General features: G+C 45.9%; 2 protein-coding genes and 1 long non-coding RNA gene across 5 annotated transcripts; 2 read left to right on the top strand and 1 right to left on the bottom strand.

The window, feature by feature from the left end:
• Window positions 1-1,193: 1,193 nt before the first annotated feature.
• ELL3 (elongation factor for RNA polymerase II 3) lies at window positions 1,194-4,844 on the bottom strand. Of its 2 annotated transcripts, none has more exons than XM_014847107.3 (11): window positions 4,352-4,844; window positions 4,087-4,122; window positions 3,625-3,734; window positions 3,311-3,512; window positions 3,142-3,221; window positions 2,923-2,998; window positions 2,566-2,746; window positions 2,439-2,481; window positions 2,143-2,314; window positions 1,867-1,911; window positions 1,194-1,788 (listed from the first exon to the last, which is right to left on the bottom strand). In XM_014847107.3, the coding sequence occupies exons 1-11, from the start codon at window positions 4,481-4,483 to the stop codon at window positions 1,678-1,680; spliced, it is 1,188 nt and encodes a 395-aa protein (XP_014702593.3). In that variant the 5' UTR covers window positions 4,484-4,844; the 3' UTR covers window positions 1,194-1,677. The 2 variants fall into 2 exon arrangements, with proteins under 2 accessions (XP_014702593.3, XP_014702592.3); XM_014847106.3 differs by having other exon boundaries at window positions 3,133-3,221; window positions 4,352-4,601.
• A 2,411-nt stretch (window positions 4,845-7,255) lies between these two features.
• On the top strand, window positions 7,256-16,067 carry LOC139042693 (uncharacterized). Its single transcript, XR_011499728.1, has 3 exons — window positions 7,256-7,357; window positions 12,827-12,933; window positions 15,936-16,067. It is a non-coding gene; the product is annotated as an uncharacterized lncRNA (long non-coding RNA).
• A 3,486-nt stretch (window positions 16,068-19,553) lies between these two features.
• SERF2 (small EDRK-rich factor 2) lies at window positions 19,554-21,461 on the top strand. Of its 2 annotated transcripts, none has more exons than XM_014847098.3 (3): window positions 19,554-19,794; window positions 20,395-20,503; window positions 21,125-21,461. In XM_014847098.3, the coding sequence occupies exons 1-3, from the start codon at window positions 19,788-19,790 to the stop codon at window positions 21,186-21,188; spliced, it is 180 nt and encodes a 59-aa protein (XP_014702584.2). In that variant the 5' UTR covers window positions 19,554-19,787; the 3' UTR covers window positions 21,189-21,461. The 2 variants fall into 2 exon arrangements, with proteins under 2 accessions (XP_014702584.2, XP_014702585.2); XM_014847099.3 differs by having other exon boundaries at window positions 19,565-19,794; window positions 21,102-21,461.
• The last annotated feature ends 249 nt before the right edge of the window (window positions 21,462-21,710 follow it).

Genomic DNA, 21,710 nt, shown 5'->3' with positions numbered 1-21,710 from the left:
TTGGGGGAATGTTGTGAGGGTGGGGGGAATTAAGTTGGGGGGTTATTTTCTAATTTTTTTTGTACATTTGGAACAGTGACAATAAATGAGCCCCCTTTAAGCTGTCTTTTTTCTGTGAGATGGAGAACCAAAGGTTCTCTAGACCAGTAGAACTTTCTGCAATGAAGGAAATGTTATGTAATCTTCATTGTCTGATACATGTAGCTATTGAGCATTTGAAATGTGGCTAGGAGCTACATTTTAAATTTTCATTAATTTAAATAGTCACAGCACTACTGGCTACTATAGTGGTCAATACATCTGTAGACTTCAACTAACTGGGTCCACAGTTATCACCTGTAAATCCTTTCCAAATTTCATCTCTTTCCATCCTTGCATGTTTGTTGCCTAAGTGCCTAGCCTGATGATTAGAACAGGTGAGGGACCTTTCTTGTTGAGCTGTTTCTGGCCCTGCCCATGCCCTAACGATGGGTTGCTGTTTATCCTTGCCATGCAGTTGAGCATATTTTTGCATCCCAAGGGCTATTCTTTGCCCAGAAATGCCCTGTGTGGGGTGTGGCATCAGGTTGGTGTTCCATCCAAGTTGTTTCAGGAGTTGCTCACACTGCTGGGTGCAGCCCTCTCCCCCAAAGAACAGGGTGTGGCCCATTAACTTCCCTCTCCAGTGGAACTGGGAAAGGCAGGATCATTCCTGGTTGTGAATGAAGTATCTACTTTGTTCTGCAACAGTGAGGAACGAAAAGGATAGGACTGGTGTGATGTTTTGTTCAAATGAATTAAACCACTTCCCTCTTCCTTTTTGGGAGTAAATCCAAATACTGTTCAAAGTTATATTTTTCAGTCACTGGATAATTGCAGACAGGAACCCTAATTGTGGGTGATTCCCAACCTGTATGTTTGGAAAATGAGAACTTTATTCCTACTGTAATCTCTAGTGGTCAATTATAAGATGGATTTGGTAGAGGCTTACAGCAAAATATATATCAGAATCATCCATAGTGCTTTCAAAAAGTAAAGATACCTAACTATAATCTTGGAGATTCTAATTCATAAGACCTCGGCTGGGGGCTGGGGATCTAGTTTTTGAGAGAGCCCCAGAAGTGGTTCAGATATACAGCCAGGGGTAAGAACTACTGCCTTGGAGGATTTAAGGAAAGCATATAAACTTGTACAAAGGACACAGAGGCAATCAGTTTTATTTTCTTGGCCATGTTTATAAAAAGATTCACTTTCAGTACATGGGTAACACCCAAGCCCTTTCCCATTATATCCAGGTGTATTACAAGTTCCTTTAGTCATGTTACCAAAAGTTTTCATTATTGTTTCTTTAGGGAGGCTACCATGCTAAATTCTAATGTCCTCAAGGTATCTTGTCCTAGAAATGGTGTAATTTCTCAGGATTTGAAAATGACATGGCTGAACTAAAAGTGAAGAAGCCAAATCTGTGCTACTTTTCCTAGTCTCCTGGGCATAGCTCTGAAGTCTTGGCACTGTGCCCAAACCCTAAAAAAATATAGCAACAATGAAAATCAAACCTTAAGAACCTAGAGCAGCTTTCCTACTTGCCACCATGGACTCAGCAATGAGAAGAGCAGACAGTTGCACTCTATTTAGTTTATAGCTGCTTTGTTCCTTCATGTCTCACTGGGCAGAGGGATCAAGAGCCCTCTGACAGCTTCAGCTGCCCCTGTTCTTTTCCTCAAACTCCAGGATGAGACCTTTAATGTGGGACAATTTCTGATGCAGGTACTCACAGCGACGCTTTTCTTCCCTGTAACCTGGGTACCGCTGCAGAGAAAAAAATGTGTCAAAAAAAAAAAATCCACCATTTCTACCTTTTTGCTACCATTCCCAGATCTTTCTTACCTTCCTGAACTTTTTATATTCCTGGACTATCTTTTCTTCCAACACCTGAAATAAAGAAAATGCTAGCACCAAGTTTAACTGAGAAAAAAGCTCCAGTTCTCTTAAGGGAAGGAACTAACTTCCCTTCTCATTCTACCAAAAGATACAGACTAATTTTCCTCTCAAAACAGGCTTGCTTGTCACTTTGTTTAGTAGCTGAACAAACAGGCTTATGGGAAGTTAGCAGGGAGTTTATGGCTAGTAGAGTTAGAAAGCCAGCATGGGTTCAGTGCTTACCTTGTGTTCTGGAGTTCCTCGCTGAACTCTCTTGATCTCTGCTCCCAGCTCTACGAACCTTTGGCTTGCAGCCCCAACACGGGCATGCAGGATGCGATATTCAGCATAATCTGTCTCAAAGTCTTGCTCATAAGCATGTTGCTGCTCTGCACTGTGGATAGCCCTGTATTGCCTGCCAGGAGCAGAGAGTTGTCACCTTCAGTTTCACTGCCCCCAAAAGCTCCCGGCTCCCAGGAAGTTTATCTTAATATCTCATATGGACAAGGCTTGATAAAATGAAATGGCAGGGGACTCACAGGAGGTAATCTGGTACCTCTTCAGGGCTTGGGGATTCAGAGTCTAGGAAGAAAGCAAGAAGACACAAAGGTGATTTAGGCCCTTTTTCCCCACTATGGTGGTTTTACCCTCCTCTCATTAACTCACCTGCTTGAACTGAGGGACTGTGCTCCAGCCTGGGGCCCATGTCTTCATCTTTATCTTGCTCCCAGGCTTCTCCCTCTTGTAGGTCCTGACTGGGCAGTGCTTGTAGGGGACTTGGAGCTAGAGGCAGAGTTCTGAGCCTCTTTTCTTTTAGTTCTATAATGCCTGCAGGTGCTGGACGCTTCTGTTGGGGAAGTATTTGTCACATAAATAGTAAGCCAGGAGCCTCCTATTTGGCCCTTCTCTTGAAAAGTCCTATATAATGAGCTTTGGGAGCCTCAAAATGAAGGCTTTCAATTTTTAAATTTTAGACTGATTGGACAAAGCTCTCTCTGAAAAACTCTTGCTATTACAACTTACCTTGCCCAGATGTTTTTGGCTAGCAGAGGAAGGCAGTGCCTGATGAGGATCTCTGTTTGGTAGATGGGTCTGGTTCCTAGGATATTTGAAGAAAGGATGGGAGAGATGAAGACCGGAGTAGGAAATGGGCTAGATCTCTTATTACAACACTTAGGGTGGAGATTAGACAGGAAGACAATACCAGGGCTTCTTAGGTTAGTCCCACCCTACCTCAAGTACCTCACTTCCCACTGTGCCATGTGTTCCCTTGAGGATCCTGGGAGTGACTGTCCTTGGCTGCTTGCCAGTGGATCTGGCACCTGGTGGGGAAAGTGGCAGGGGCACTTGGCTCCCTGGGCTTCAGGCTTTGCCCCACCTTATCCCAACTCCCTGCAGTTTCTGGCCTCACCTCGTCTAGTGCCATTTTTGGCTGTGAACCTGTGTCTCCTTCAGAATAGTCTCCCATGTTCTGCCAACTCTCAGGATCTGTGGCATCTTCAGTCAAGTTGTGTCCCTGAACTGAAGATGGGGCTGGGATAGAATCCATGGCTGCCCAAATAGTGAGGCGCTCCCTGAGTGGGCCCAGGCAGTGGAGGCGGTTAAGCCCAAATCTGGAAAGGGGTGGTGGAAAAAACCCAGGAAAGTGGAGAACTTTTAAGCACCTCTGGACATCCCCCTCCTGGACTTTCCACAAACTCTTACCTGCTACCTGGTTCCCCTTACCTGCCTAGGCGTTGGCACACAAGGTCCAAGCCACCAGGGCCCTCCTGGCCACACTGGGACACTATGAAGGAGAAGAGGCAGGACCAGCCAGGGCCTGGGAGCCTCAAATACTGGGAGTGAAAAGAGACCATAAGCCCATGAAGTCAGCCCCTCCCCCTCCTGCCAATGCCATCCCTTCCTGAGCCAGCCTATGACCGAAGATGGGTCCCATGGGGCTCGTTAGCACACCAGGTGCAGCTAGGCCTGAGTTCCCCAGCAGGCTGAGACGGCACAGTCTCCTCAACCGCAGCCTCCTGTGGGACCACAACCCCAGCAGCACCTTCACCCGACTCGGAGTGCAGTTCTCAGAACTTCCTCTCACCGTGACTGCTCTCAGCCTCCCGCCTTGACCATACCTTCCCGGAGCCCACATCTGTCCTCCCGGCACCCCACCTCCTTCACACACCGCAGGCCCGCACTTACCCCTCGATTGCCTTGAAAAGCGATCACTGGCCGAACCTGAGGGGAGAGCACAGACGCGAGCTGAGCGCAGGTGAAGCGGCGGCCCCAGGATCCAGCGTCGGGTGCCCGGAGGACCTGCCTCATGGGCTTCACTTGTAAAGGTGGGGAGGCCGGAGCCCACGGATGCCGTTCTCCATCCCCAGGTTCCTTAGCCAGGGTCGCCGGCTGAGGCCCGAGGTCCCAAGGGGTGGGGGCTAGGGAAGATGGGGCCCGGGGCCGGTCGCACCTGTTGGCGCTGACACTCTTGCAGCGCCCGCATCGCCGCGTCGTTGAGCCTGAGCAGCAGGAGGCTGGTCCGGGCAGCGGGGGTGAAGCAGAGCCGGAGCTTCCCACTCAGAAGCTCCTGGGATCCCTCCATGGCCACGAGGTCGAGCGCAAGCAGAACCGGAGCCACAGGCGCGGGCCACCACCTCTACCTCCGCTGTGCCGGTCTAGGCTGGCACGCCCTGTAGCCCAGGTCGGCCCCGCCCTCCGCCAGGACCCCACCCACAGCCCCACCCACAGCCAGCCACCCCTGAGGTTTCCCAGCCGCCTAGGAGGCGCTTCGCTCTCCCCCAGACGTCCGTGCGGACCCCAGCGGTTTCTTCTTGGCGAGGCATGCACCGCTTGGGCTTTTGGAAGGGGCTATCCCAGTTCCGGGGCGAAAGTCTGCGGCCAGCTTCAGAACCCTCACCCAGAATCTCCAGTCCTGCCTCAGTTTCTCCAGCCAACCTTAACTCAGAGTTGCCGTTTCTAAGCGTAGCTGAACCTGCAACCTTAGAGGGTTTTAGACGCAGAGGGGCGGGAGAGAGGGCCTGGTTGCTGGGCGGGCTCAGCCGGTCTCGCCTCGGAGGGCAAGAGGCCCCAGGGACCGGAGGATGGCACACCCGAATGGGGATTCCTAACGCCTACACCTGGCGCAGCGCTTTTGCTTTTTCCCGCCCACGGCACTGCTGCGGACCTGAAGCTGGTTTCTAACGAAAGCTGGAGAGAAAATCGGGCCCCGTGGACGTCGTGGCAGCGGTGACGTTTGGCTGGAGCGCCCCCCACCGGTGGGCGTGGATGGGGGGCATGGGTGATGGCAGGAGAATTGCAGGGCAGAGTAAAGGGAGGACTCAGTCCCAGGTGTCCCTTCCTGGCCTAAACACGTGAGATTGTTGTGAAACGGAGCTGGCTCACTCCCTGTGGAGGGCCAAGAGGTGCCACAAAGTTGCCAGACATTCCAGAGGTCCAGATCCTGGTGCAGTGAGACCACAGGACCAATCTCAGTTGACCTTTGGTGTCTCCACTTGTCCCTATTTGGGTTTGTTTCCCAAGAGCCCTGGTGATGTTCTCTTTCCTAGCCAGGATCCCTCTGCTAAATCCCTGGACCTATATAATCCCAGGTGACCTTAATGCCCTCCACCCGAAATCAAGTCACCTATACATTTGTCACAACTCATCACATTGTACAATCAAAATGTGTACATTTTACTGTATGTAAATTTTACCTCAATAAAGTTGACTTTAAAACTCACTGCAGGGGCTGGCCCAGTGGCCGAGTGGTTCAGTTTGCGGGCTCTGCTTGGGCGGCCCAGGGTTTCCGGTTCGGATCCTGGGCGCGGACATAGCACCGCTCGCTCATCATGGCATGTTGAGGCGGCATCCCACATGCCACAACTAGGAGGACCCACAACTAAAAATATGCAACTATGTACCGCGGGGCTTTGGGGAGAAAAAGGAAAAACAAAATCTTAAAAAAAAAAAATCACTGCAATAAACCTCCAACTCCAACAACAAAAACATTTACCTGTCCATCTCCTCAGGGCTCTCTGCTTCTCTGGGTGACAATTTGCTAATTTGATAAACAGTTATGGTAATTGGTAAAGCTGGTCTCCCAGGGTTCCTTTTCTTCTCTGATGTCATCAGTGGCCTTTTGTTGGATTTTCCTGGATTTAAATTCAAAGGAGAGACTAGAATGGTGAAAATTTCTGGAGAGGAGGGAAGGAGCAGTGCCATAAGGGGAGGCAACTGAGGAAGATACTTGGGGAAGGGAGAAGGGAGGTAGGAATCTAACTTTTGTTAGGTGTCCATTACGTGTCAGGATCTTTGCATGTTATTTAATCCCTACAATACCCTTTTTTAGAGTAGGTATTATTATCCACATTTTTCATTCATTCATTCAACAAATATTTATTGAGCACTCACTCTGTACCGGACATTTTACTAGATCCTTGGGATACGTCAATGAGCAGATTCTTGCCTTGGGAGAACTTACATTCTAGAGAGGAAGGAGACATTATAAACACACCCAAGAAATAACTGTAAGAAATATAGTGTGGGCCGGCCCATGGCCAAGTGGTTAAGTTCGTGTGCTCGGCTTCGGCGGCCCAGGGTTTCCCTGGTTGGGATCCTGGGCCTGGACATGGCACTGCTTGTCAGGCCACGTTGAGGTGGCGTCCCACATGCCACAACTAGAGGGACCCACAACGAAGAATATACAACTATGTACTGGGGGGATTTGGGAAGGAAAAAAAAAAGATTGGCAACAGTTGTTAGCTCAGGTGCCAATCTTTAAAAAAAAAAAAAGAAGTATAGTGTATGTTTAAAGGTGACAAGTGCTATAGGAAAAAATAGAGCAAGGTAACAGACTTTGGAAATAGCAGAGGAGGAAGTAGAGGAGGGTGGAGCTAGAGAGGGTTGACTGTACATTAAGTAAGACGCCAGAGAAGGCCTTCTGGAGGAGATTAAATTTAAGCAATGCCTAAAGGAGGTGAGGCCAAGCTATACAGTTGGAGAAAATGCTTTCCAGACAGAGGGACTAGCCAGCACAAACTCTATAAGTCAGAAGTGTGCCTGGAGTTTTTGAGGAAAAGTTGAGGCCAGTGCAACTGGAACAAAGTGAGTGAAGGGGAGAGTAGTAAGAAATGAAGTCCAGGAGGTTAGGGAGCAGGAGCAGATCAAGTCATGAAGAGCCTTCTGGGCCATTGTAAGGACTTTGGCTTTTACTTTGAATGAAATGGGGAGTCACTGCAGGGTTTTGAGCAGAGAAGTAACATGAAGTCACTTCTATTTTAACAGGATCACTCTGGTTGCTGTGTTAAGAATAGACTGTAGGGGAACAAGGATAAAAGCAGCATGACCTGTTAGGAGGCCATTGCAGTAATCCAAGCTGGAGATGGTGGTGGCGGCTTGTACCACGGGGTAGCAGAGGTGACAGAAAGACAGAGTTCTGGATCTATTGAGGACAAGATTTCCTGATGGACTGAATGTGGTATGTGAGAGAGAAATAGCATCAAGGATGACTCTAGGATTTTTGACCAGAACACCTAGAATGATGAAATTGTCATCAACGGAGGTAGGGAAGACTGCAGGTGGAACAGGGTTAGTTCTGAACACGTTGAGTTGTCTAGTAGACTCCACATGGGGATGTGGAGCAGGCAGTTGTATGCACGAGTTTGGAAATGGTGAAAGATGTCTGGGCTGGAGATGTAAACTTGGTGGTACTAACATAGATGGTACTTAAAGCCACAAAACTGGATGAGATCACCCAGAAGATAGAGAAGAGCCTGAAAGATTACACCCCAAGGCCCTCCAATCTCTATAAAGAGGTCAGGGAGAAAGAAAGCAAAGCCAATTGAAAGGGGCTGGCTAGTGAGGAAGGAAGAGCACCAAAAGAGTGTGATATCCTGAAAGCTAAGTGAAGAAAATGTTTCAAGGAGAAGGGATCGATCGACTGTCAAATGCTGTTGATAGGCCGAGTAAAAGGAAGATTAAGAATTGACATTGTGATGAAAATGTTCTAAAATTGACAGTGGTGATGGTTGCACATTTCTGTGCATATACTAAAACCCATTAAATTGGACACTACACTTCAAATGGGTGAATTGTATGGTATATGAATTATAGCTCAATAAAATTGTTATAAAAAAAAAAAGAATTGACCACTGGATTTAACAATGTGGGTTCATTGGTAAACTTACCAAGAGCAGTTCTGGTGATATGAGATGAAAGCCTGATGGGATTAGGTGTAAAGAAAATGGTAGAAAAGGAATATACAGAGAATATAAGAAACTTGAGTTTTGCCAAATATGGGGGCAAAGAAATAGTGAGTTAATTGTTGGGGGAAACAGGATCAAGAGAAGGTTTTTACTGTGGGAGAAATAGCATGTTTATATGCTGCTGGGAATTATTTGCGAAATATTCCTAAAACTTTGATGATGTAGGAGAGAGGAGAGGATTGCTGGAGTGGTGTAGGTTAGAGAGGGTGGGATCTATTCAAGATTTGCTTTCCATAGGAGTATGGGCAGTTCATCCATGGGAACAGGCTACACAGGCAGCGAAGGTGTAGATGTGGTGGGAATCTGTGGAAGTTCTCTTCTGATTGCTTCAATTTTCTCAGTGAAGTAGGGAGCAACTGAGAGAGAGGATAAGGGAGGAGCGATGGGGGTTGAGGTATGAAAATGGTGTGACATAATTGCCTAGAAGTGCGAGAGTGAATGAGTTAGGCACGTGTCCAACACTATGGCCTGATGAGAAAACTGAGACTTGGAGCAGCGAAGTGGTTATCCAAGGTCACAGGCAGAGGTTCTGAACCTGGCTCTGAAGATCATAGAATTCAGAGATTCTGTGAACTTGGGAGGGAAAAGATTACACCTTTATTTTCACCAACCTCTAACCGAAATTTAACATCTCCTTTGATTATGAATGTAGGCAACAAACCACTGGTACTGGCAATACCTGTGATGTTCCCACCAACAGAAACAATGGATATTTTCATTTCACATTACAATTGTTGGAGAGATATCCAAATATGATTTGCATTCATCACCACTTTATAATTATAATCGTTATTAGACTTTCCTCTAGATCTTTTTATTTAATGCATTGATAAAAACACCCTATTACTATATGACAAACATTTTAATATTTTTATAACTGTATTTGAATATAATTGTTTTCCTTTATCTTATTTATTTATTTATTATTCTTTTTTTGCTGAGGAATATTAGCCCTGAGCTAACATCTGTTGTCAGTTTTCCTCTTTTTTGGCTTGATGAACATTAGCCCTGAGATAACATCTGTGCCAATCTTCCCCTATTTTGTATGTGGGTTGCCACCACAGCATGGCTGACAAGTGGTGTAGTTCCATGCCTGGGATCAGAACTCATGAACCTGGGCCACCAAACCAGAGTGCACTGAATTTAACCACTATGCCACAGGGCTGTCCCCTATCCCATATATTTTTAAAAATTTTTGTTTCAGTTTTTAATTGTGGTAAAATACATATTTACTATCTTCATCATTTTTAAGTGTACAATTCAGTAATAAGTACATTCACATTGTTGTGCAACCAATTTCTAGAACTCTTTTCATCTTGCAAAACTGAAACTCTATACCCATTAAGCAATAATTCCCCATTTCTCCCTCCTCCCAGCCCCTGGCAACCATCCTTCTGCTTTCTGTTTCTAAGAATTTGACTACTCTAGATACGTCATAAGTGGAATCATACAGTATTTGTCTTTTTGTGACTGGCTTATTTCACGTAGCATAATGTCCTCAAGGTCCATCCGTGTTGTAGCATGTGTCAAGATTTCCTTCCTTTTTATTTTTTTAATGTTTAAAAAAATTTTCTCTTATAACTTCATTTTTTTCTTTTAATTCTTTTTATTGTGGTAACATTGGTTTATAACATTATATAAATTTCAGGTGTACTTCATTACATTTCGATTCCTGTGTAGATTACATCATGTTCACCACCCAAAGACTAATTACAATCCATCACCACACACATGTGCCTAATTACCCCATTCACCTACCTTCCTCCCCCTTCTCCTCTGGTAAACACCAATACAATCCATGTTTCTATGTGTTTGTCATCATTTTTACCTTTTACTTATAAGTGAGATCATCAGTGTCTGACTTTCTCCCTCTGGTTTATTTCACTTAGCATAATAGCCTCAAGGTCCATCCATGTTGTCACAAATGGCCGGATTTCATCATTTCTTATGGCTGAGTAGTATTCCATTGTGCATATATACCAAATCTTATTTATCCTTTTGTCCCTTGATGGGTACCTACGTTGCTTCCAAGTCTTGGCTATTGTGAATAATGCTGTGATGAACATAGGGGTGCATGTAATTTTATGCATTCGTGTTTTCATGTTCTTTGGATAAATACCCAGCAGTGGAATAGCTGGATCATATGATGGTTCTGTTCTTAATTTTTTTTTTTTGAGGAAGATTAGCCCTGAGCTAACATCCACTGCCAATCCTCCTCTTTTTGCTGAGGAAGATTGGCCCTGAGCTAACATCTGTGACCATCTCCCTCCATTTTACATGTGAGACGCCTGCCACAGCATGGCTTCATAAGTGGCGCACAGGTCTGTGCCCAGGATCCAACCCAGTGAACCCTGGGCTGCCGAAGTGGAGTGTGTGAACTTAACCACTATGCCACGGGGCTGGCCCCCTATTTGTAACTTTTTTGGGAATCTCCATACCGTTTTCCATAGTGGCTGCACCAGTTTACACTCCCACCAGCAGTGTATGAGAGTTCCCTTCTCTCCACATCCTCTCCAATACTTGTTTCCTGTCTTGTTATTATAGCCATTCTGATGGGAGTGAGGTTGAACATCTTTTCATGTGCCTGTTGGCTATCTGTGTATGTTCTTTGGAGAAATGTCTGTTCAGATCTTTTGTCCATTTTTTAATTGGGTTAGTTTTTTGTTGTTGAGATGTATGAGTTCTTTATATATTTTGGATATTAACTCCTTATCAGATATATGGTTTGCAAAGATCTCCCAATTGTTAGATTGCCTTTTTGTATTGTTGATGGTTTCCTTTGCTGTGCAGAAGCTTTTTAGTTTGATGTAGTCCCATTTGTTTATTTTTTCTATTGTTTCCCTTGCCTGGTAGTATCAGACATGGTACTACCCTACATTTTTAAAACTGAATAAAATTCCATTGTATATATATATCACATTTTCCTTGTCCATTCACCTGTCAATGGACATTTGTGTTGCTTCCACCTATTGGCTATTTTGAATAATGCTGCTACAAACATGAGTGTACAAATACCATGGGTGTATTTTTGAAAATATATTTAGGAGCTGGCCCCATAGCTGAGTGGTTAAGTTCGCACACTCTGCTTTGGCAGCTGAGGGTTTCGCTGGTTCGGATCCTGGGTGCAGACATGGCACTGCTCATCAGGCCACACTGAGGCGGCGTCCCACATGCCACAACTAGAAGGACCCACAACTAAAATATACAACTATGTACTGGGAGGACTTGGGGAGAAAAAGCAGAAAGAAAAAAAAGATTGGCAGCAGTTGTTAGCTCAGGTGCCAATCTTTAAAAATATATTTAAAAACATTATTCTGAGAAGGGGTCCATAGGCCTTATTAGACTTCCAAAGGGGTCCATGGCACATAAGAATCCCAGCGAGTGGTCTGGCCAGGATTTGAACTCAGGCCACCTGGCTCTAGAGCCCGTGTTCTTTCCACACTCGTGAGGTCATGCCACGTTAGCAGCCCATACTCTTCTACATCAGGACAGCTAGTGACACGTAACGAACAGTTCTTAAGAGATCAGTACCTAGACTCCTTCTCATTCCACTCTCTCCTAGGCTATTTCATTCATTACCATGGTTGGGTTTTTAACTTACTATTTATTTGTTTTTATGGAAGTTATACATGTTCATACAAGTTCTATACAAAACATAATGAAAAACAGTAATCCTTACCCCTTATCTCTGCTTCCCACTGCTTAAAGGACATTACAACTCTTTTACTGTTTCTTCTGGCACTTATTGCTTTTTCTAAATATCATGCCATTTCTGGATTTCTTTTCTCCTTTTCTGAGGAAGATTAGCCCTTAGCTAACATCTGCCGCCAATCCTCCTCTTTTTTGCTGAGTAAGACTGGCCCTGAGCTAACATCCGTGCCCATCTTCCTCTTCTTTATACATGGGACGCCTGCCATAGCATGGCTTGACAAGCAGTGCTTAGGTCTACACCTGGGATCTGAACCGGTGAACCCCAGGCCGCCAAAGCTCAACATGTGAACTTACTCACTGTGCCATCAGGCTGGACTCTTCTTCTTCTTCTTCTTCTTTTTGGTGAGGAAAATTGGCCCTGAGCTAACATCTGCTGCCAATCTTCCTCTTATTGCTTGAGGAAGATTGTCCCTGAGCTAACATCTGCGCCAGTCTTTCTCTATTTTGTATGTGGGATGCCACCACAGCATGGCTTGAGGCACAGTGTGTAGGTCTGTGCTCAGGATCTGAACCCAAGAACGCTAGGCCACTTAAGCGGAGTGTGAACTTGATCGATATGCCACTGGGCTGGCCCCCACTTCTGGATTTTTCAGTTTCAGATATTAGCCACTGATTTCTATTTTAAAAATAAGGACTTAACTCTCTCATCCTCCCCATAAATATGCATGTACTTTCTATTTTCCTAATGTAGTAATGTTATTTTTGTCAGATCAGCATTGAATGTTTACATTTTATGAGTGTGTAAATGTTATTTGCAAGTTGTGATGCTTAGTTTACTGTTTACATTTCCTTTCTTTTATGTTTTCCCCCTGAAATTAATAATTATCTCTTTTTTAGTTTGTTTACTTAATTATTTATGTGTTTATTATCAATTAAGTCTTATACTCTCTTCTAGAAGTGGAACTCTCCATCTTAATATATTCAAATGCAATCAGCTAACTTATCAGTTTTATGTTTCCATTTTTTCTTAGATATATGCCTCCAGAGCCTTTCATCCTCCTGCTCCAGTCTGAAATGGTTGCTCTCTAAGCCTGCTGCAAAGCTGACTCCCTGGGATTGCCCTTCACTAGCAGCCTGGGTATTTCCTTCACTTATCTTCTATGTCGGGCACACTTTTTCCTGGATCCTATGACTTTTTTTCTTGGTTTACTCTCTCATTTTGGTGAGGTACATCTCCAATAGCTTCCTGAAAGGGATGCATGGTAGATAAGTCCTTTGAGACTTTGTATGTCTTTATTCTATTTTCATTCTTAATTGATCATGTGGCTGGGTGAAAAAGTCTAGGTTGTTAATTAATTTAGATCTTCAGATCTGTATTTGATGACATTGTTCCATTGTCTTCTGGCTTCCAGTGTTGCTGCTGAAGTCATTCTGATTCTTCATCCTTTGTATGTGACCTATTTTGTGTCTCGTAAGCCTTTAAGATCTTCTCTTGGACTCTAGTGTTCTGATATGTGGTGGCGTAGATCTTTGCTCATTCCTTGTGCTGAGCACTCCATGGGCCCCCTCTATTTTTTTTTACTTTCCTCTCATTCAAAACTCATATAATTCAGATATTGCACCTCCTGAACTGATTCTCTAACCTTTTTATTTTGTCCTCTCCTATTATCTAACATTATCTTTTGTTCAATTTTCTGGAATATTTCTTCAGCTTTTATCTTCCAACCCTTCTATTGAACTTTATTTTTTTTTTTTGAGCGAGGAAGATTGGCCTTGAGCTAACATCTGTTGCCAATCTTCCTCTATTTTGTATGTGGGACACTGTCACACCATGGCTTGACGAGCGGCGTGTAGGTCCATGCCTGGGATCTGAATCTGCAAACCCTGGGCTGCCAAAGTGCAGCACATGAACTTAACCACTGTGCCACCAGGCTGGCCCCTGAATGTTTTTTATAGTTTCCCTATTTTTGTTCAAAATCCTCTTCATCTCTAAGGCTACTAATTATATTGCCCCTCTCATTTTCTTTTGTTCCTGGAATTGTTTCTGTATCCTCTGAGAGCTTATTTTCTGTTTCTGTTTTGTTTGGTCTATTTATATGTTAACAGTGTTTTCCCCAATGCTCAGTGATCCTTGGCTGTCCACTCATCTCTTCAAGCAAGGTGCTAGAAAGCTGACTGGAAGCTTGGTATACACGGACAGAGCTGGTTGCACTTTAAGATAATATGTGTCTGGCCCAGTGGTGCAGTGGCTAAGTTCGCATGTTCCGCTTCAGTGGTCCAGGGTTCACTGGTTCAGATCCAGGGTGCGGACATGCTTCCACTTGGCAAGCCATGCTGTGGCAGGTGTCCCACATACAAAGTAGAGGAAGATGGGCACGAATGTTAGCTCAGGGCCAGTCTTCCTCAGCAAAAAGAGGAAGATTGGCAGCAGATTAGCTCAGGGCTAATCTTCGCCCCCGCCCCCCAAAAGATAATATGACTAGATGTTTTCATTATGTGACTCCTACAATTCATCTAATTATCCAAGCTTTTTCCCACCTCAGGGCCTTAGCATATGCTGTTTCTATTATCTGTGTATTGATTAAAATGTATTTTGCTGAAGTAACAGAAATATGACTCAAGGTACCTTAAACAAAAAAGAAATATGGTAGTTCCCATAGCGGGAAGCTCAGAGGTAGAACAAATGTTACAGTTGATGTATCCAGTGGCCCAAGAGCATCATCAAGGACCAAGATGCCTTCTGCCACCCACTTTGCTTCAACCTAAGGCTGGCCCTTCAAGTTCATAGGAGCCAGGAGAAGTCAGAGCTTTGAGTTTCCTTGTTCAAGTCAGTGGGAGAGAGCACTGTCCCTCCCCTCACAATGGAAGAGAAGTCCTTCCCATTGGTCTAATCAGGCTAATTTAGGTCACAATGCTAACTCCTGAACCAACAACTTTCACCAGGTGAATACCACACAATAATTAGCTTAGGTCTAGGTTCCTGAGACAATCAGTACTAAGAGGGTTGAGTTTACTTTGATTGACTTAGCCATTCAGGACCATTCTTGGAATATAGTGAGGAGGGGGAGAATATCCTAAAACTGCTTTGCTCTTCCTTCATAAAGGAGGGATGTTAGGAATGTTAGGGATTCAACTGAACTGCTGAAATGCTCATCTACTTCTCCTACAAGTGGCTTCAGGTCTCAGTTTAAATGTTACCTCAGAAGTGGGTCTCTCTCATTATTTTTCACCCTCACATCTTTGTTTCTCTTTTAAGACTTAACACAAGTTGAAATTTTATATTATTTGGTTTGTTTACCTGTAAATTGTTGATCTCCTCTGCTAAAGTGTTAATTTCATGAGGTCAGAGACCATGTCTGCTTTATTCACCACTATATAACCAATGCCTAGAAGTATCTGACATATAATAGGTGTTTACTTAATAGTTGGTGAAGAAATGAATGAACCCAGGAATCAAGAGTACCTTCCTCTCTCACTGAGTCTCCAAAAGATATACTGAAGCTGAACACTTTTGCCATTTCTGCTGCCATGGCCATCTCAGTCCAAGTGGCTATATTCTCTTCCTTCATGTAATGGACATCTTTTGTTTTATTTGTCTAGCATTCTCCTTCTTTTGTGAACAAACTCTCTTTCCTCGATAAACCTGTTCCTTCCCCCTACTAATCATGTGATTCTGGTGGGGGCTGCTCTCATTATATCCTGCCTGATATTCACCTTCCCACCACAAGGGTAGGCACCTGACCCATCAGAGTCCTGTCCTGGGATTTTAAACACTGAAACTAAAGGAAGAGACTCAGATGGTCTCTCTTGGACAAGCTGTGACATTTGAGGGAAGGTACCATTGGTGGCCATTTCCTATCATGTCAAGGGATCTGGGTCTGAGAAAATAGAGTAAAGAAAACAGACTTGGAGGAATCCCCCTGGCACTGGTTTTAGTTTTCCCTACAGCCAGCCACATCCCAGCCCATCCCCCAGTTTGGTTATGTAAACCAACAAATTCCCTTTTTTGCCCAAATAGGTCTGAACTGCATTTCAGTTATCTGTTACCAAATGAGGCCCAGCATCCCACATGTCTGTGATAGCCTTTTGACTGGTCTCTTCATTTCCATTTATCTGCTCTAATCTATTTTCCTCCCACAGAGCGATCTCTTCAAAATTTATATCCTGCCGATGAAGAGCACAGGCTGGGTTAGACTCTCAGCTCCACCCTTTATTATCTGAGTTTCCTTGAGAAAGTTACTTAACCTGCCTGCACCAAGGTTTCTAAATCGGTAGAAAGACGATGATGACATCTCAAAAGGTCATTGTGAGACTCGAAGAAGAAAAGTACACTTAGTGTACTTAATAAGCACTCATTTGATGTTAGCTAGTAGTGGTATCAGCAGTGGTAACTCAGATCATGTCACTGCCCTACCTACCTCACTGACCTAGTTTCACACCACCCTGCTCACTAGGCATTAGTGACTTGCCTATTACCTATCCACTAACTTTGTGGCTCCTGATGGGATGGCCTGAGGGAGGAGGGCCTTAGGGCCTTCATACAGGCAATTCCCTCTCTTGAAATGTTCTCCCTGACCCTCCTTACTTGGCCTTGCTAACTCTTCATCCTTTTGCTTCAGCTCAAATGTCACTTGCTTCACTTCACTAATCAGTTAGGATCTATGAGATCCACAGGTATACTCCCTTCATAGAACCAGCAGTACTATGATTTCGTACCAAGATGGGTAGAAGAATCGTTCACAGATAGTCTTCACGCAGATTACACTGACATCTGTTTTGATGGGTAGGTGCTTATGCTGTGCACCCTGTTAAATATTTTGAATATCATCCTTGTGTAGAATCTGTTATTTCCTTCAAAGCAATTATCACAATCAATTTGCATATACTATATATAGTATATACACAGAAATACATATATATGTACTATATATATATTAGAGAGAGCTGTTTCTTCTCTACACTATACTCCATGCATGTAGAGATATATATGTTTTGTTCATCCTGTATACCTAATGCCTAATAAAACAGTTGGCACATAATTGGTGTACAATGTAATGAATATTTGTTGAAAGAATGAATTTTTTTGGCAACTCCTGGAAAAATTAAACTGGGGATGTGGCAACTAGTCTAGGTCCTGATAGAACTGGAAACAGACTCTTGGGCATGGGGGTAGGGTAGGTAAGTTGCTAAGAAAAGACTGGTTACAGGGTTGTTCCAATCTCTCACCCACCTGAGCTGCTTGAGTTGATAAGGAGGTAGCAGGTGCCAAAGAGAACTTGCTTCCTCATCCTACACTATTTCACTCATCTCTGGCTGGTTTGGCTTTCCCTATGGGATCAGTTCTGTGGTCTCTCTACATGCAAGGGGACCCACGTGGCTTGGCTCCACTGGGAACCCAGGGCTGGGAAGCCAAATAGCCCAAATTCTTCTCACGAATTGTGGTCAGACTGTTGCTGTCGGTCTGCAGGTGATGTCCCCATCCTTCAAGTCCAGTTTCCTCATCTTTCTCACTTTATATCTAGGGTCCCTAAACCCTGCCTCATGGCCTTCTCTGTTTCAGATCCCTGGGTTCTTATTCTCTCTAATTTGTTCCCTAACTCTCAACTCTGTGCTGTGTTTAAATGGAAGTATTTTCTTTCCCCCCTGGCTTTTGGCCAGCAGCTTCAGTTCTTCACCATGTAGGCCTCTCCTCATGACATGGCAGCTGGCTCCTCCCAGAGTCAGTGATCCAAGAGAGAGAGGAAAGCAGAAGCCACAATGTCTTTTATGATTCAGCATCAGAAGTGACATACCATCACTTCTGCCATATTCTTTTTTTTTTTTTTGGGGGGAGGAGGATTAGCCCTGAGCTAACTGCTGCCAATTCTCCTCTTTTTGCTGAGGAAGATTGGCCCTGAGTTAACATCCGTGCCCATCTTCCTGTACTTTATATGTGGGATGCCTGCCACAGCATGGCTTGCCATGTGGCACCATGTCTGCAACCAGGATCCGAACTGGCGAACCCAGGGCCACCGAAGCAGAACGTGTGCACTTAACCGCTGTGCCACCTGGCAAGCACCACTTCTGCCATATTTGATTGGTCACACAGACCAACCCTGATTCAGTGTGAGAGAGGACTACACAGGATGTGAACACCAGGAGGGAGGAATCATTAGGAGGAATCATTTCAGAGACTGGGTACCAGAGAAGGGTTAGAGGAATTTGGGGAAGGAAGAAGAAGCTTTAGGACTTGAAGAAGGGAGATGCAGGAGACATTAGCTGAATGCCTGTTATGGGCCAAGCCCTTTATATCAAGTAATCTATATGAATCTTTTCCACAACACTAAGGGGTAGATATTATTCCCATTTTTCATATAAAGGAATTGAAGCACAGAGAAAATTAAGTGTCCAAAATCAAATCCAGTAAGAGTCAGGACTTGTACACCACACATGGGTCTATTACATTTTGTATGTACCAAAGGGTGGGGTATGTGCTACTGGTGGTATGAAAAGTAATTGTAGTTAGTATAGAGACATAGCATTAAATAATATTGAAAGTACAAAAATTAAATGTTTTTCAATCTTCTGATTATGTCAAGAGAAAGCTTCGATTTGGAAGACATGCCTTATTACCTAACACTTGTTAATTTCTCTTTTTAAGAAAGAGAGGGCAGGCCACAGGCTCAGCACTTTTGACAATGATATTATTTTGGTAGAATTTAATATATTTCATTTTAATTGTATTTATTTTTTATAGTTACTTTGTGTTTCTGGGCTGGTAATACTGATTTTAAATTTACTAAAGGAATATAAAGTTAAATTCTCTATTTAAGACATACAAAAATTTTAAGTAATAGACAATAGTTCAAGTGATACTTGGGCGTGACAAAAATTGTAAGGAGAGTACTGACTGAGGTTTACTGCCGTCCCATTAGTTCTAGATTGAGGGGGAAGCCCGTTTGAAGTTCCAGCCTCAGCCAGATTAGCTACGGGCACTAGCTGGATAGAATCACAAGTTAAAATTGACAACCAATCCTTTCCTGTGATGTTTCCTAAGCATTTCTCTTTTATCCAATGAATTACTCAGGACTGGTGGGCAGTCTTATAGACGGAAGATTAACGGAGCTGAGAATGAGGAGTTTGGTGTGAAACCTAAACGTTTTGCCCTATTCACCCGCCTCTTGCAAGTCAGGTGTGTCTGGTGGAGACAATACAGTGGGGGAACGTCCAGAGGCAGAAAAGGACATAGTATATGCGATTCCCAATCTCTTAGGTCCGTGATCCAATTGTTTTGGGGTCCTCCAATACTTCCATGCTACTGCATCTTCACAAAGTTTCTGTGGGTAAACGAGCAGGACCAAAGTTTTAGGACATAAGGGCTGTGGTTCCGATTTTCTATATTGGAGGGGTTTGGGGTAGCGGGACAATGTGGCTGGAAGGGGGTTTCTAAAGTTGCGTTTTGTACATGATTTTACATGATTACGGGAACAACTCAAGGGTCCAAATAGGTGGTGGTCGGGGTATCCTAAGTATCAGGGCCAAGCTTAGTCCCAGAAACCTGCTAACAGTTTCGGCCCCCGCGAAGCGCCCCTCCTTTCCACAACGTTCCTTCTGGGCGTTTGTCAGCGTCCCAAACCGTCCACGTATGAGGTCACTCTCCCAGGTCACGTGCTCGAGCCCGCGGGAGCGCCACATCGCCAGCCGCGCCCCTCCACCCCCACCCTGCCCACGTGACCCGGCCTACTTTCTCCCTGCCCGACCCAACGCCTCGCCCGGGAAGCCCCGCCCCACGCAGCGCGCTCGGCCTGCGAACCTACCCCCCGCATCCTCCTGGGCTCGAGCGTGGCCCACGGCCCCACGTGTTTCTTCGTGTCCAATGGGAGCCGGCGCCCGGGCGCGAAGGGGCGGGGAGAAAAGGACGACTTCGTTACGCTGCGAGAAAGGGGCGGGGCCTGCAACGTCGGACTGAACGAGGGGACGCAACGGAGGCAGGCCGGAGCCGCTGCCGTCGCCATGACCCGTGAGCACCGAGACCCCCTCCCCTTGCCCTTTTCTCCCCGTCCGCCCCGAACACCACTGCCGAGTCCTGCCATTGACCTCCTCTTGGCCTCCCCAGCGAGGCCTTTCTCAGGGAGCGCTCTTTAGCACCTTTCACACTCGGCGCCCGGAAATCGGCCCTCTGCCCACCGCCACTTCTTGAGAACCCCCCCTCAAGTCAGGCAGAGGCCCTCCCTGACCTTCTGCGGTGTGGTGAGAAGCCCTGTGCGCTGTGATAGGCGCAGAGCCCCTGCCCCGCGTCCCAGCCCATCCCCCACAGAGACCCTAAACCGTCCACACACACCACCTCCACCTGTCTAGGCTCCCGGGCCGCCCCGAAACTCGGAACACGCCTGTAGCAGGCTCCTCGGGACTGTCCGCCCTCCACCCCGCAGTGTGACCTGCCCCGTGGCAGCTCGCCGGCCCCCCTCCCCCCCGGTCAGCAGCCTAGGACCCGAAATGGGCCGGAGTCGGGGCCCGGGCAATGAAGTGTTGGACCCTACCAGTGTCCGGGTGAGGGAGCAGGGTCGCCAGTGTGTGGCCGGAAAGGCCTCCGGACTCACCTTTTACCTTCTTTCTTTAGGCGGTAACCAGCGCGAGCTCGCCCGCCAGAAGAATATGAAAAAGCAGAGCGACTCGGTTAAGGGAAAGCGCCGAGATGACGGGCTTTCTGCTGCCGCCCGCAAGCAGAGGTAGCCCCAGGGAGGGGAGGGCTGGGGAGGGGTGCGACCTGGGTTAGACCGAGGGTTGTACCAGGAAAGAGAGCTACCTCAGGGCTTACATGTGGACTAGTCGTGAGGGGCAGAGTACATTGCTTCCTCTAGGGTTTTATTTCCTCCCCACCCTCCAAATTGTTAGCTCACAGCCTTACAGGAAGGGTCTGGGGCGGGTGCCTGCCCTCGGTCTGATTTCTGAGTGCCCCTGGGTCTGACCTTAAGGGCAAGGGCAGGGAGCTTCACATTTCAAATGCAGTAGTGGTTATGACAGCCTGGTACTTTTGGCCCTCCTTGCTGTTTGTTTCTCCTCCCATCTCCCAGCCTTCTCACTGGTGTTGCTGGGTGTGGTACCCAGCACAGAATAGACTTGGGCCTCTGTGGCCAGACTTCTGACCCGTTGGGCGACAGCCAGATAGAGACTGATTGCCTTTTGAGCCTCAGCTCTCTTCCTCTTGTTCTCCTAGGGTGGGAATACAGCAGCCACACGCTGAATTTTGTCCCATCCACTTCCATCTTATCCTTGTGCCCTTCATCCCCCTGCATCTTGTCCTTTTTGCCCTCTGGTACCTCCCAGTGCCCCATCATCTCTACCCCCAGGGACTCGGAGATCATGCAGCAGAAGCAGAAAAAGGCAAACGAGAAGAAGGAGGAACCCAAGTAGCTTTGTGGCTTCGTGTCCAACCCTCTTGCCCTTCGCCTGTGTGCCTGGAGCCAGTCCCACCACGCTCGCGTTTTCTCCTGTAGTGCTCACAGGTCCCAGCACCGATGGCATTCCCTTTGCCCTGAGTCTGCAGCGGGTCCCTTTTGTGCTTCCTTCCCCTCAGGTAGCCTCTCTCCCCCTGGGCCACTCCTGGGGGTGAGGGGGTTACCCTTTCCCAGTGTTTTTTATTCCTGTGGGGCTCACCCCAAAGTATTAAAAGTAGCTTTGTAATTCCTTGAGCGCCTGGTTTGACTGGGGATTTGGGGGGATGGGGATGGAGGAATGGCTGCCCTTTCCCACCAAAAAGGGAGAGAACTTTAGACTCTAAAAGGTTGTGGGTATGTAGACTAAGTGACACATCACAGAAAAATCCTTTATTATACTACAACAAACAGACAAGTATTCTGGGTATATGGTAGAGGAATCCTCTAAGAACCATGGGGACTTCTTTTCTCTGATTTTTGTCCCTGACCCGGACCTTGA

Source organism: Equus asinus, chromosome 2 (genome assembly GCF_041296235.1).
Source record: "Equus asinus isolate D_3611 breed Donkey chromosome 2, EquAss-T2T_v2, whole genome shotgun sequence".
In the NCBI taxonomy this organism is placed as follows: domain Eukaryota; kingdom Metazoa; phylum Chordata; class Mammalia; order Perissodactyla; family Equidae; genus Equus; species Equus asinus.
This window is presented reverse-complemented; position numbering and strand designations above follow the sequence as displayed.

What these genes read in the sequence shown, in the direction of transcription:
- SERF2 (XM_014847099.3), top strand. An exon ending in GCTGCCGCCCGCAAGCAGAG is followed by an intron (nt 20,504 to 21,101) that starts GTAGCCCCAGGG and finishes GGTACCTCCCAG; the next exon opens with TGCCCCATCATCTCTACCCC.
- ELL3 (XM_014847106.3), bottom strand. Translation starts at nt 4,483, where the DNA reads ATGGAGGGATCCCAGGAGCTTCTGAGTGGGAAGCTCCGGCTCTGCTTC. An exon ending in GCCAAAAACATCTGGGCAAG is followed by an intron (nt 2,747 to 2,922) that starts GTAAGTTGTAAT and finishes CTTCCCCAACAG; the next exon opens with AAGCGTCCAGCACCTGCAGG. An exon ending in CAGTCCCTCAGTTCAAGCAG is followed by an intron (nt 2,482 to 2,565) that starts GTGAGTTAATGA and finishes CTTTCTTCCTAG; the next exon opens with ACTCTGAATCCCCAAGCCCT.